We start from the raw sequence: 14,831 nt of genomic DNA on the forward strand, positions 1-14,831 counted from the left end.
ATCCTGCCGTTCACCCTCCATCAGCTCAGCGCTGGCTGAGTCCAGAACCACACTTTGGCATCCCAGCTGGTCCACTGCTTTCCCACAACGCCCTCAAACAGCTGGGAGTGACGATTCCCATCTGGAAAATGTGAACGTCCAGCGGCGTGCCTGCTTGCTATGCACGAACGCTCCAAGGAGACTTACGCGAAGTAGACAAACAAAAAGGCACCGTGGCCCCGGTGGCACTTGGATGGCTTCAAGTGCAGCGACTTTTATAAAGGCACTGACTCATATTGGGGCTTTTCTGTAGTGTGCATTTCCAATTTCCTTTGGAAGGAAGAATGTGGTCGGGCTTTATGTGGAGTGGGCAGTCTGGGTGGGTTGAGAGGTCAAAGCCGAATGGCGAACAAATGTAGAGCGTGTTTATCTGGTCATGTTATCCCTGCAAAGTGCTGGAGGGAGGAGAGCGACGAGTCCCTTTTGTTCCTGGAGGGGCTGCAGATGGCTGTAATCCCCTCCAAAATGTGCACCAAAAATCAGTCAAGACCGGGTGGACGTGGTGTATGGAGTTTAGGAGGAGGAGGAGGAGGAGGAGGAGAAGGGCCACACTTTTCTCAGGGTGGGAACCCCAGGTTGGCTCTTTGGTGCTTTCCCGCCAAAAAGTTATTGTGAGGGGAGAGTGAATTGCAAGCTGCCGGCAGCCCAACCCCTCTGTTAGAGGTGAACACAGCTGCCGTGTCTTTACAGCATCACGGGTATGCACATCGGCCACATGGAGTGCAGCCACACACACGCACACACAAAAAACCCTGAACACTGACATCATCCCCTAATAAAGCTGGAGGTATTCACTCAGGCAGGATTAGGAAATACCTAAGAAGCAGATGGATGGATGGATGGATGGATGGATGGACGGATGGATAGATCAACAGGCTAATAATGACAAAGTCCGTCAAAATCATACTATTTCAACTAAGTTTTAATACATAGACTAGAGCAGCACTGAGACAAATTGGAATTGCATTCATATAAAATATGTACAACTCATTAAGTGTTTGGTGGCACAGTGACCTTACACTCGCGTAACCTAAGTGACTGTGACTTCAAGGGTAATATATGCGACATTTATACCTCCAAGTCAGTAGGTGTCGCACTCTTTAAAAACAAGAATTACGTTAAAACAGTTTTAACGTAATTCTTGCAGCCTGTCTTATGTCATTGATTGGTTCTTCTTGTTGTTGTTAGTTGGTGGCAGAGGTGTTTGTTGGTAGCTTATGCACTGACTGACGTTCGCTAGCAAACGTTAGCTTCCCTGTACAGCAGAAAAGTTGGGTCTTAGTGTGTGTTGTTCTTCTTTGTCTTTGTCTTTCAGTTCAGCCCACTGGGGAAATGCTGAGTAAACGCAAATACACAATTTTTGCTCTTTTGATGCATTCAATCTGTTTTGTCTTCCTTTAAGTAATTCACTGGTGCAAGAAAAATACATATACATTTATATTCTCAACTTCTTACTGAGCATCAGTATTGTCACACTGATTATTACTATGGATGATGTGATAAAAGCGACACTTTTTGGGATCAATTCGGAACTTTCACAATGTGAAAAACACAACATCCAGAACATCAACATCAAGCCAACCTCAACTGTGTCTCTGAGGGCAAACATGTGGATGTTTGTCTGATAATAAGAAAATAATCCATCATGAAAATGCTGAGAGCATTTATCAACCCCGCAGGAAGCATGAAATAAAAACAAACAAAATGTTAGAAAGTCCAAAATATCCACCATGATGACAATCGTGGAGGAAGTTGTGAGAGCACTGAAGTCCGAGCTCAGAAGACGGAACAACTCTCCCACCAAAAGCGGTAATAACTGGCCACTGAAAGTGCATTTGCCACTTTGTGAAAGTCCTCCTCCCACCCAAAACAAGGCAAACACACCTGTCTTTAAAAGGCTCTTCCACCCTTGTCATTGTCCGCCAGTGTTGTTCCGTAACTAAAACCTGCCTGGTTTGTAGAAGGAGGATCAGTTGGGCTCTTCTCTCCTTCTACCTGCCCCCCACCTCCTCTGTGCTGCCCTGTCTTAATCCTCCAGCAGTGCCCGGGCTGCATTGTTTATTGCTTGTTGTCGTCCACCTCCTCAGGGAGCACATCTTGGGTTACCTCCTCTGAAACACGCCGCACCGTGTCCGTTGTTCCGAGTGTTGACTAGACAGAGCAGGAGGCAGGAACGAAACTGCCGCTCACAGGTTGTGTATCTTACGTAACTGAAATCTCCTCATGTTTCCATCCTGCTGAAGTTGCCGAGTTGTTCAGCAAATCAGTTTGAAACCCACCCAGGTGGTCTATTCTTCATCTGACACTCTAACTGGATACATTTTCACCAGTATTGTACCAGTTACGAGTCTTAGGAATACAAAATGATACAGGTATGCAATACATTTATAAAGACCCCATTAATATGGGAGCAACAGTCATTCTACCGACTGCCATTGAGCTCCACAGAAATCAGAAATTGCTTCTGTTGCTTGCACAAAGAGGAGCAAGCTAGCACTGTAGGAAATCAGTCTCTGGAAATCAGCCCTTTATGATGTCACAAAGAGCCCTGGTGCCATTCACAGGTTAGTGGCAACAGGCTCAGCCAGGTTTTGCCCCGCCCACTGACACTGCCTTGTTTTTGACTCCTTCCAAACATGCTGAGGGCCCAGCAAAGCATCAGTTTCAGCAGTAAGCCACCTGGAAAACTAGCTGGAAACAACTCAGGTTGCAATGAACTAAATGTTCCAAGCTTTGCCTCCTCAGTCAAAACACCTTCAGTGGGCTCTCACCCAGATGGACTCGTAACATAACCCATAGGGGTTAAGAAAATGTTCAGTCCTGCGTGCCAGGCTGTATTTCAGACAGTTTTTGTTTTCAGGGTTGTGAAAGTGAACGAGGCGTCGTGGCCGCTGACAGCACCCTTCAGTTCAGTGCAGGCCCGGGAGACAGAACCGCCGGCCGGCGAGGGCGTCTCACACCTCAGACGCGCTGACAGCCGGGCGGCGTGTTTATATTCCGACAGAGTGCACTGAACACACTGAACACGCCAAGCGACGGGCCGGCCGCCGCGCCTCGTCTGATGTGTCGCGCAGGCCTGAGACCTCGCGCTCCCTTCGCTCGCCGCTCGCCGCTCGCCGCGGCCCAAACATGTGTGCTGGAATTCTCCCCCAATTAAGACAGGGATTAGCCAGGTCCGCTGTGGGAACCAGCCGAGTGTGGGAAAACACGGCGTCGGTGCCTGTGTGCTTCCCTCACCGGCGCTCGGGCCTCATGCAGCCTCCCTCCCTCCCTCCTATCACTCTCACCCTTACTGTACCGCCTCTGCTTTCTCACCCTCATTTTTGTCTTTCCTCCCCTCCTTTTTTTTTTTTTTTACAGCTACTTGAGCCCGCTTGTGCAAAATCTATTTCTGCATTCTCCCCTGTCATCTTTAGAATTATGCACAGCGACCCACTTCATTTCTTCCCCCCCTCATCCCTTTTCCCACTTTCTCTTTCATAGCCACAACACAAATCTCCATAGCTTTCAGCCCTAATTCTTCGGGGCTTTCTGAAGTGCACGGCTCTTGTGTGCTCGCCGGCTCCTGCCCCCCTCCCCCCCCCCTCCCCCTCGCCTCTGCAGCCCCCGTCCCCCCCCCTCCTCCCTCTTTTTAATGCCTCTGTGCAGCCTTCACACCGACGGCTTGTCTGGAGGGGAGCTGGGGACTCTTGCATGAATAGTCTGAGACTGTCAGGCCCAGAGGAGGAGAAGGGGAGGAGGAAGAGGGAGGGAGGGATGGAAGGAGGAGGAGGAGAAGGAGGGAGGGGGTGGCCAAGACGGCTCGTCAGAAAAAAAAAGACAGGTGCCCCAGAAAGGAGACAGTTACAGACTGGAAGTTGCTCTGGTGGGAATCTGATTAATAAACTTTTTCAATCAAAGGGCCCATGTTAAACCTATACATTTTCACTTTTTTTTTTTTTTTTAATTCCACACAGATAATTATGCTCGGCAAAAAAGTTAAATAATAATCCCTGGCAGTACAGCAGAATCGTCACCAGTCACCTTAGCAGCAGTTTCTAGAATCTAGTGGCATTTTTTAAAAGATGGATTGGAAACGGTTTCAGTGAGAGCTTGGCGAGATGGTGGAACTAGATTTCGAGACGAATCGCCGACCGTGCTGTGACTGTCTGGCACTTTAAAGGGCAGTTTTACCAAAATGGACTCATGTTTTACACACTTTAAGATCTTCATTTCACACCACAGAGACATTCTTTGCATGTTTAATTATCCGGACAACAATACTATATGTAGACAGTCATATTGAGACATCGGTGCCCTTTGTGACATCATAAATGTCTGGTCTTGAGTAGTGCAAGTTTTAGCACACTCTTCCTGAGGCTGTTGGAAATCAGCGGTGAAGGGAACCTTCCATAACACGGAGCCTTGAAGGCCTTTAATCGTCGGCTGCAACCCTCTCCTGGTAATCAACCATCATTCCCATGTTCCATGGGAGAATTCCAGAATCCAGCCAGAGAGTTTGAATGGGAATCAACCATGGGAACATCCTGGCCGCTGATCACGCCCACACGTCCATTGACACGTCATATCTTTCTCAGGATCTTCCGATACATATATTTTTTTTTACCCCTCGCAGCGGATTCCTCTCGCTGCCGCCTCCGCATTCCTCACGCTCATTGTCACCTTTTCTTCCTCGGCTCCTCTCCTTGTGTTCCCATAAATCTCCTCCCTCTTGTGCACAAGGCTTGTCCGTTCCAATTATTGCATGGGGTGGGCTGTCCGGTCCTCCTCCCCTCCGCTCCCCTCCCTTCCCCATCGCTCCCACCCCACTGAACTCCGGCTCACACACTCTGTGCACACACAGCCCCGCTCTCATTAAGCCTGTATCAATTAGGCATTAAGCCCCTAAAACAAAGGGCCTCTTGACGAGTGGCCTATCACGGGCCGTGTGAGGCACTTCCTCCAGCATCGCTCCACCCTGCTTCCCATCCTCGCAGTCATTCATCTAACCTCTTTCCCACTGCACCAGCCACAAAACAAATCTGGCCACAAGGTATCGGCACCAAAACAGAGACAAGGGTACAGAAAGTAGCAAATAGAGCTGGAAAGACGACAAAGCCGCGGTGCAGAACTGAACCAAACCCCCAGTGCTGCAGCAGACACAGAGTGGTTTCCTACAAAGCGCCGCAATTACGGGATTAAAGATTTGTTTGATTGTTGATACTGGGAATTCTTCCTGCACAATGCACATACTGCAGTTGTCATTCGGCTAATGCAGTTTTTTTTCACAAGGTTTCGATTTGGCTTTTAAAATATATGAAGAAAACAATAACACACGTTACATGTAGTAAAATACAGTTTGCATATGCTGTTTCCTGGAGAACTAGAGAGTCATTTGGATAATTGATCATTTCCATTTGGATCCACATGAGTGTGGGATGAGTGTTGCCCCATGACAGCTGGGAGAGGCTCCAGCAGACCCCACAACCCTGACGGCAGGAGGAAGTGGGTATGGAAGATGGATGGATGGATGGATGGATGGATGGATGGGGTTACGGTTAGGACCTTATGCCACTTTAACACAACTTCATGACATAATATACTTTAACACAGTATTTATGAAATTAAGCAAAAAGGGATGTGATCAGACTTGATTAGTTGCATGACAGTTGTTTCTTAACTTAAAAACTACATTTGTGAACATGCTACTACTCCTAACATGCTTTTATAGCATAGCAGAGTGTATTCTGACAATCTTAGAATGAGAACATTGACAAGAACCATGGTTCCCTTTAAATAAGCTGCCTCATCTTGAACCAGATACATTTTCACATCATGTACTACAGCAGCTACAACAACCTTTTACTTCTCTTTTACCTCCGTTTTAAAGGTCATTGCCCCCCCAACGTCAAGTTTATTTTGTGGTAAGAAAACAACATTTAACCAGCTGCAAATAAATGCCCTTTTAAGAAGTGGCTCCTAGGCACTCACATATGGTTAAAATAAAGATTCCAGGAGGTGAAAAAAATGTCGGGGGGGGAACAAATGAAATTGGGTCTGACGGGTGAGAACTGTGCATCGGACCCTGAACACTGATAAAAATTTAACCAGCTCTGTATTTGTTTTCCACTTTAATCAGCGGTGATGTTTGCGGACGGAGGCCTCGCTGGGTTCGTCTCTACGGGCCGAGCGGCAGGGCACAACCTGGCTGTGATTTTCCCACAGATCTGCTGGTGAGAGGAGTGGTCCCCGGCACCCAGCGCTTTGGCACACTGACTATGTTGGCACGGGGCCCAAGCTGAGCCAACCCCCCACTCCTTTTCCCAGGCTGAGGGGAGTGTAATACATCACTCCCAGAATCCCACTTCCCATTCCTCTCAAACTTTCACACCCCGGCGCCCCCCTCCGCAACTCCCCCCGCTGGCGAGCCCCCCGAAAAGAGGATTGCGGTGACATGCGAAGGGCACTCTTCCATCGCCTTCCATCACTGTTCCCAACATTCCCCCAGCAGTGTTTAGGCTTTTCCAAGCGCGAGGTCTGCAGACACGTTCAATTAGACCTTTCAGCTGTGATGGAACATTAAGAAGGAATGTCCACTTTTTGAAGACACGCCAGCTGTGGCGCTGATGAAACCTGCGGAACCCGGCTACCGAAAGACGGCAGTGAAAAATGCCGCCGCTGTTTGAAGGGATTTAAAGGAAATAACTTGGCTATTCACGCCGAGGCCGAGGTTATAAATATGGAGCCTCAGTCTGGAAGAAGCCCGGCTTGTTTGAGTCGCTATTCTCAGCGTTCTAGTGCTGAGGGAAAGTATTCAGGGGCGCTTTCGTGTCTGGGTAACATGTAATGACATTATTCTCACCACGGTGACCCTTCATTGTCACCACGCTTTCTTCTCCCAGGCTCGTGAAATTGACATAAGCTTTGCAAACATTCCATGCATTTTTTTCTCAAGGCCCGGATCTCTTTTGGTGGGGGGAACATTGGGACTGAGGGGTCTTTAATGCTGAAAGGCAGCAGCCAGGGCAGCGCCACCAGGCGACCGTGTTTGAGCATCATCTGGGTTTCTCTTTTTTTATTTTTGGCATTTTAAACACACATATTTCCTATTTAACTGGAAAGGCTGTTTTTTTTGTTTTGTTTTTTTACATATGTAGTGAATTGAAAACAAACATCAGACATCAGGGAGGAAACACCAAAATACTGTGTATTTGTTTTGATAAAACCAGCTATTTCATGCATGACTATACCAACATACGCTCACTGAACACTGAAAAATAATGTTTGGTTGTTTTGTTAAAGCAAACAAGTAATCAATCAAAGCAACTCAATGTATTTAGTCATGTAGCCGTGGTAAAGATGACTTAGCACGAGAATAAGGAAGAAAGAGATCTGAAGTGACACTGAAGGTGGTGAACATGGTTGTTGGTGCCAGATGGGCTGCAGGTCTGATTCTCTCACAACCTGCGGCTGATCTACAGAGATTTTTTTTATTTTTATTTATTTTTTTACCACATCACAATAATCTCCAAGGTTGACATAGAATGGTCCCAAAAAGAGAAAATATCAAGTGAGAGTCAGTTTAGTGAGGGAGAAAATAAGTCTTGTTGTCAGGGGTCAAAGGTCAGAATTGGCAGAGTGGTTGAAAACTATTGAAAGATAACAGGAACTAAAATGACCAACTGTTCCAACCAAGACCTGCAGGATAGCATTTCTGAACACGCAGTGCATCAAGTGCTCATAGGCCAGTGAGTGTAAATATAAAGCACTAATTAAAATCCAGCTAAACACAACTGAACTAAAACCTGAAAGCCACTTGCACTCTGCGCATGAAAATCCACTGGACAATTTCCCTTTGTTGAGTTTGTGTCCTTGCTGACGTCTGCAGAGACAGATACCCACAGACGGTCTTGAAGCTAAATGGAACAGCCCACTAGGTGCAGATCATGTGACTTGCTCACCTGCCCAGAAGTTTGCTCCGTCTCAGCAGCTGTTGCCGTGGTGAGGAGGAGAACCTGCCACCTCTTCAAGGAGTCCTGTGCCGAGACACGGAACCTTTCAATCATCCGACGGTCTTTCAGCCAAAAGTTAACAACAAATATGAGCTGCGTGCGTGATGGGTGTGTGGGTGTGTGTGTGTGTGTGTGTGGGGGGGGGGGGGATGTGATCAAGTGTTTAAATGTTTACCAGTGCAGAGTGGGTTCTCTCCCTCAGCTGTCTCCTCACATCCAGCCTGGATTCCTCGCATGTTTGCCACGGGTTTGCGGGCCTAATAAAGTGGCAGATCTCAGTTTTTTTATGAGGAAATCCACAGCTGGACACATTTATCATTTGTCAAGCAACAACCTCATACTCACATTTTTTGGAGGCGATTGGAAGGCAGCTACCTGGAAAAAAGGCAAAAAAGGAGACAAGGAAGTGACATCATCAGACAGTGTAAAAGATAAACTAACAGATAGATTATGTCTGAGTAGTGTTTTGATAAAATAAGTACACTATTATTTAGTGCTAATCGTCGCACAACAAAATTAGGTTTGACAGCAATGTTCACATCTTATCAACATCACCTTCAGAACAGCAGAGTCTACATATTTCCACACGGTGGTTCATTAATTTTTCAGTCGCTCTGCAGTTGGCAGTTTGATGGCAGAAGCTAAAATGACAACTCGACCAGGGGTGTAACACCACGCAGGATAAAGAAACTGTTATTATTTTGTTTGCAAATAACTTCTCGTGCATACTGAGCCTTTAAATCTGAAATGCTCCAAAAAATAACAATAATCAAAGAGGGTGTTTCACTAGTCAAAGAGAAAACAAACTGCCAACAGTGACCAGTCTCCCCTCAACAGGATGGCTGTTTGTCCTGGCACGCTGCAGCACTTTCTTGCCGCGGGACACCAACTTTGAAGCCATTATTCTGGTTGACTTGCTCGACGAAACAAACCCTGGATGCGGGACAGAGACAGGAATCCCCCCGCAGACCAAACACAAGCGCCGATCAGACAAAACAAAACAAGAGACCCTCTCTGCCCTCAGTCTGGCTTCGCCCCGGCCGAGCTGCTGAAGATCCTCCACGGCTGCCTCTGCGCCCTCAGGCGGCTCCAGGCTGAAGTGGGTTTCTGGAGGCCCGGGGTCGAGGCCACTGGCTGGGTTGGCCAGGATCAGCTCCCTCTGTAGTCTGCAGATGAGGACACATCAGGGTTAGCTGCAGCAAAACTGAATACATGTGCGTGCGAGTGAGAGGGAGCCAAGAGGAACAGAGAGGAGCAGAGACGAAGAAGGTGGAAGATGTTTGGAGCAACAGTCTGGAGAAAGAAAGCGTGACACCTGGGCACAGTGCTCATGCATACAGAGGTCACACCTGTACGCAGTGAGGAGCGCCTGGTGCGTCTCCGTCACCCTCTGAAGACTCTTCTTGTAGGAGCGAACGGCGGCGGCCAGCTGCTCCTCCCTCACTCTGTAGGACGAGCGCACATCCTGCAGCATCCCGTCTACGAATTCCCTCAACCTCGACGACTGTGGAGCAACTCTCCCCTCGCCAAGTCCATCAATGTACTCCTGAATGGACAACATTCAGACAGAGGCGACCGCCCCGCGGTGACTGTTAGGGTTTCATTCAGTGCCTCATCAGCTGCATCCCCCAAAAATGCATTCTTTCATTCTTTCATTTTTTGCCCCCCCACTGAGATATATTCTCGAACAGGCATGGGCAAACTACGGCCCAGGGGCCACATGTGGCCCGTTTAGCCTTCTACTCTGGCCCGCCGAACTTGAAAAAAATCATATTAATAGTAAATAATAAATAAAATAGCTGCATTTCATCACTTTTTCAGTGTTTAAAGAGTCATTTCACTAAAGAGCTGAAAACTGTGGGGCTTCAAAGACTCATATTTACTTGTTGTTTATTTACAACACTTCTGTTCATTCATTCATTGACATTAAAGCACATGTTTTCTTCTCATCCCATGATAGATTTTTTTCTTCTATGAGGTGCACCACCAAAACACTCCATCCATCTGCTCCTGCTCCGGCCCCTCTGTCACATTTTAGAACACACTGTGGCCCCACCAGTCAAAAAGTTTGCCCACTCTTGTTCTGGAATAAATGTACGTAAAATGAAGTGCTGCAGTGCTTTTTAATCTCGAGAATTATACGGCTCATTCAAATCAGAAATCCACACAGAAAAAAAAATCTGAAAGGTTCCTTAGTTACTTCTTTGGGGCCCCTTTTGCATGGAGAACTGCATCAGAGTGGCTTGCAACAGTCAGCCAGCCTGCTGCACTGGTTAATATAGATCAAAATGAAAGCTAAATAAAGTTTATATTGTGATGAATACATGATATTGTAATATTGTTTTTGATGATGCAGGTGTGTGCTAGAGTGAGCGCTGCACACTCACAGCCAAGTCCTGTATGTAGCACACCAGCCTTGTTCGAAACTCCTCATTCAGCCTCTTCAGTCGAAGCTGCAGTGCTGAGTTCTCGGCTTCCACCTCCCTCACCAGGCTCGGAGAGCACGTCAGGGCCTTTGAATGCAGATCAATAAAATAAATAAAACTTCACACGCACAAGGCTGATCTTAATTCTTTTTTTTTTTTTTAGCATATCTCAACAAGAAACTGTATCCCGCCTCTAAAAATAGCCCCAATCCCATCCAGATGTCCTCTGGCTCACCGCACTCTTCCCCGTTACTTCCTGCTGGCGTTTGTGCAGGGCCCTCTGCTTCTCCTGCTGCTCGTCATCCATCGCCACTCTGATGACCCGTCACAGGGCCCCACCACAAGAAGGAAGCGATGGAAATCCAAACGGAGCCACATCAGAGGAACGAGCAGAGAGACCACATCACACGCAAGAGCAAATGCAGCCGCAGCCCCACAACAGCAACAACAACAAAAGAGCAGATGAATTCGGGGAAATGCAGGGAAATGCTTTGGCTGACAACTGGAGGATCATCACGCCTGATTATTAAGAACATTCGGGGTTGCAAAGACGAGCTGGGCCTCACACTCTCTCCTCCAGTTCCCTCCGCTGATCCTCGTAGCTGCTCTTCATCTTCGCCAGCGTGTCTTTGATCTGGTCTTGATTTCCGAGCAGCTACACGGAAAGAAAACGCCGACGCACAGGGATGAAATACACTTTTTACCGCAGTGGAATATGAGCTCCGTACAAACACACTTACAGTTTTCTCCATAGTTCTGTGCTCCTCAGCCAGAGTGGCCAGATCCTCAGGCTGTGAACACAGTAACGTCCTGACTATTAAAGTCTCTGGTCTTTGTTAGCCGTTGCGTCATGTTATTGACATACAGCTCACTGGAAAACTGTCTTATCATTGCGTCAAAGTGCCAGTTCTGTGTCAAAGTGAAATTTCAATTCTTCTTGAACCGAAAACCGTTTATTATGGCTTTCTAGCCTGCATCAAAGTTTTTGGGAGACTAAACAAACAACAAACAACATGGAAACACAAATAGGTGCAGTAACTTTCTGTGTGTGGGTGACAAACATGGACAAGAAAAGGTTATGCTTTGCCTTATCTTTGACTCCGCCTACTCTGTCCAAACTAGCTCTCATTATGCTTTGTACAGTATGTTCAATATTTATGATACTGCCGCAGTCTCTGTGTCCCCGGCAGGTGATGACCACTGCGCCAGGAGCTGGATTGTGCTGTCCTGGGGGTCTTGGTGTCATCGCTTCATCCCACCACCACGCTGAGGACCTGGACTTGTCCTATCAGCAGATTGTCCATCGAGCTAGGCTCTTGCCTTCCAAAGCATGGACACTTACAGCCCACGCGGACAGCAGCCTTGAATTATTTCCTATTCTTTGTGTTTATATCCGTTTTGCCTGGTTGGTGTATCTGTTTTTCACTCTGTCCTGTCTGCCACCCTGGCTCACTCTGCTCCTTTCTCTCTTTCTCTGTCTCCCCTCTATCTTTCTACTTCACCCCAACTACTCATAGGCAGATGATGGCCCTCTGGTTCTGCCCTAGGTTTCTTCCCACAGGGGAGTTTTTCCCAGCCACTGTCGCATCTTGCTTGCTCCGGGAGCCCGGTTGGTTCTCTCTGATTGTATAAAGCGCTTTGAGACGCCATTGGTTGTGATTTAGCGCTGTACAAATAAAAGTTTATTATTATTATTATTATTATTATTATTATGCTAGTTATTAAGCCTCTAATTTTACTTTTGAACTGAAAAGTTTAATTTTGATCCCACATTTCAGCTGGGTTTGGTTTTCTTGCACATATTAGACAATTTAATCATTAAAAGGACCATATGATGCCCATTTCCTGAACTTCATGTTTCATCTTGGACTCCAGTGGGGCAGCGACACGATTAAATGTTGAGAAAATAAAGAAAAAATACTTTCGCTCATAAATCTCCAGAAAACATCAGATTTGTGCTCTTTTTTCTATTAGAAACAGAAACAAGGCAGTCCTGACTGGATCTCAGAGAGCAGAACGGTATGCGAGCTCTCCCTGCCCTTTATGACATCACAAATTGCAGATTTTCATACCTGGGTGATTTAAAAACACATTTTCTGAAAAGCAGAGCAAACAAAAGAAGCAAGCAAAATATGTTTTTTCTTAGAGGGTCATAGACACAGATTGTTGCTGGAGAACGCTGGTAAAGTAATCCTGCATATTACTGGACCTTTCAAGATGTACTGTAAAAAAAAAATAGTATCCTAGTTTGTTAAAAATTATTAGAGCAAATGTGTGTGATGTTGGTGTACAGAGATTTTTTTTTTTTTTTTTTCTTTTGTTATTTTCCAATGAAGCTGTTTAAAGTGGCCAAGAATTAAAGACTGGAAGATTTTCATACTGATGGGGCATCGATTCATCTGTGAAGTTTAGAAATGATAAATATGATTCTATTTAGGCAAGAAACCCTGTGATTGGCAGTTTTGTCAGTGAGAAAACGCTGGTCAAGTAAAGTTTAGATAATATGAGGCATTTTTTGTATGGCATCTGTTAAAGCAACACTAGTGGACCTCGACCAAGCTGCTGCAGGAAATACTGTGGAAGGGGAACTAAACTATAAACCCTCTTTCCTGCCTGGTTCTCCTGCGTCACTAAGCAGTGAGGCCAGTGCTCCGTCCCACCTTGACTCTATCCTGTGACAGGCGGCCGATCAGGTCTCGAACCCTGTCCAGCTCACAGTGCAGGTCCCGGCTGCTGGTCACGACGCTCTGCTGCTGCTCCTCCACCTGCCTGCGCAGGTCGTCCTGCGCCCCAGCCAGAGCCAGCAGCTCTGCCCTCAGCTCCTCGCTCTGAGCCAGCTCTTTGCCGTGGGCCTCGGCCAGCGCCTGGTAGTTCTCCCTCAGCGCCGCGTTCTCCTCCGCCAGGCCTCGGTTGTCATCCGCCTTCAGGCGAGCCGTGGTGGACTGGAGGTCCCTCAGCAGCTTGTGCCGCTCCGCCTCCAGCTGTGCTACTGCGCTGTCTTGATTTAAAATCTATCAAAGGGAAAGTTAAAAATGGAGCACATGAGGGCTTAAATGGTTTGGAAACCACACTGTTAATCAGAAGACACATCAATTGGAACTGTCGTCGTTCACATTTGGTCCCAATCAAAAGGCTTTGATTAGTGTTTAAGATGGGAAAAGCGCATCTTTTCCACGCTCTTCTTGGAAATCACCTTGTTTTTCAGCTCAAACATCTGCTCTCCTAGGTGCTCTGTCATCCTGCTCATCTCAAGTTTCTCCTCCACAAGCTCTTTGGCCATCTAAGACATGCGGAAATGAAAGACAATTCGAGTGGTTCCATACTAGAAACATCGGGAGTGAACATGTCAATGAAATGAAAGAGGCTCTTCAGTGAGAGAAAGACTTGTTTTGTGAGGCATGTGCAGCTCAAAGTAGGGGTTTTTGACCAAATAAAACTTTATTTATTGTTGGACGTAGACCACCAAATTTATTATTTTTTTTTTTAATGAGATCTGGAACTGGTCGTAACGGGGCCACATTAAGAAAATGAATGCAAAAATAAATTGGCCAAATGCACCCTTCATGTCACAGTGGGCACCTCTCCCAGATTAGACAATAGACTCAAGTGCTTGTTCAAAGACTATTCTGATTGAAGATCAAATCCTACAGCCATAGCAGGAAGCAAAAATGATCATTTTTGCTGAAGGCTGAAAACAGAGAGCTAAACCAGACATTTTCTTCCGCTCCAGAACATTAATGGCTAATTCCAGGTGCATTGCTGCTCCACTGCAGTCCAGGATGGAAAATCTGGATCTTTAAATGCTGGCAAAATGGGCCTTTCATCAACAGTCCCTGAGCTGTACCTTCAGTTTGTCCTCTTCGCTGCGGACCAGCCTGGAGGAGAGCTCGGCACTGGAGGTGGCCAGGTGCTCCACTCTCCTCTCCAGGTAGCTCACCTTGGCAAGCAGGCGTTCAGTCTCCTCGCATAGCTGCAGCTGAAATAAGCCCACGGATGTATTTTTTCCTGACTGAGTAGTGAACGTCAGGTGGTTTCGTTTTCAAACTTACATTTTCTCGCGTGAGAGCCTGGAGTTGCTCCTCATGTCCTCTAGAAGCCTGCCCGGGATGTTCTGCATCCATCGCTGTTCACTGTAAACACACAGCTGCCTGAAACTCACTGTCACTGTATCCAACAACATGACGTTGCCGTGGGTGAGCTACACAGATACCGGAGTGCGTGTGCGTGTGCATTATTTGGTATCAGGCTACTGAAAGTCTATCTTCAGTGCAGCATAACCATTGCGTTTTAAGAAAAAGGCTGATGTCTTGACTTTTCAACTATTAAAAAACAATCCAGCTAATATAAAGACAAGTTTATAAAATTAACCATTGCT

At 46.7% G+C, this 14,831-nt stretch overlaps 1 protein-coding gene across 1 annotated transcript; it reads right to left on the minus strand.

The window, feature by feature from the left end:
* Nucleotides 1-7,094: 7,094 nt before the first annotated feature.
* ccdc78 (coiled-coil domain containing 78) lies at nucleotides 7,095-14,621 on the minus strand. The gene is made up of 13 exons (XM_076035516.1): nucleotides 14,506-14,621; nucleotides 14,301-14,432; nucleotides 13,650-13,736; nucleotides 13,117-13,467; nucleotides 11,197-11,247; nucleotides 11,023-11,111; nucleotides 10,692-10,770; nucleotides 10,418-10,543; nucleotides 9,380-9,576; nucleotides 8,376-9,196; nucleotides 8,206-8,287; nucleotides 7,980-8,054; nucleotides 7,095-7,900 (listed from the first exon to the last, which is right to left on the minus strand). The coding sequence occupies exons 1-10, from the start codon at nucleotides 14,575-14,577 to the stop codon at nucleotides 8,821-8,823; spliced, it is 1,560 nt and encodes a 519-aa protein (XP_075891631.1). The 5' UTR covers nucleotides 14,578-14,621; the 3' UTR covers nucleotides 7,095-7,900; nucleotides 7,980-8,054; nucleotides 8,206-8,287; nucleotides 8,376-8,820.
* Between the last annotated feature and the right edge of the window lie 210 nt (nucleotides 14,622-14,831).

Source organism: Nelusetta ayraudi, unplaced genomic scaffold, assembly GCF_046127955.1.
Source record: "Nelusetta ayraudi isolate G7.1 ecotype Tasmania unplaced genomic scaffold, CSIRO-AGI_Nayr_v1 ptg000042l, whole genome shotgun sequence".
In the NCBI taxonomy this organism is placed as follows: Eukaryota; Metazoa; Chordata; class Actinopteri; order Tetraodontiformes; family Monacanthidae; genus Nelusetta; species Nelusetta ayraudi.

What these genes read in the sequence shown, in the direction of transcription:
- ccdc78 (XM_076035516.1), bottom strand. Translation starts at nt 14,577, where the DNA reads ATGGATGCAGAACATCCCGGGCAGGCTTCTAGAGGACATGAGGAGCAA. An exon ending in GCGAAGAGGACAAACTGAAG is followed by an intron (nt 13,737 to 14,300) that starts GTACAGCTCAGG and finishes CGCATGTCTTAG; the next exon opens with ATGGCCAAAGAGCTTGTGGA. An exon ending in AAGTAACGGGGAAGAGTGCG is followed by an intron (nt 10,544 to 10,691) that starts GTGAGCCAGAGG and finishes CTGCATTCAAAG; the next exon opens with GCCCTGACGTGCTCTCCGAG.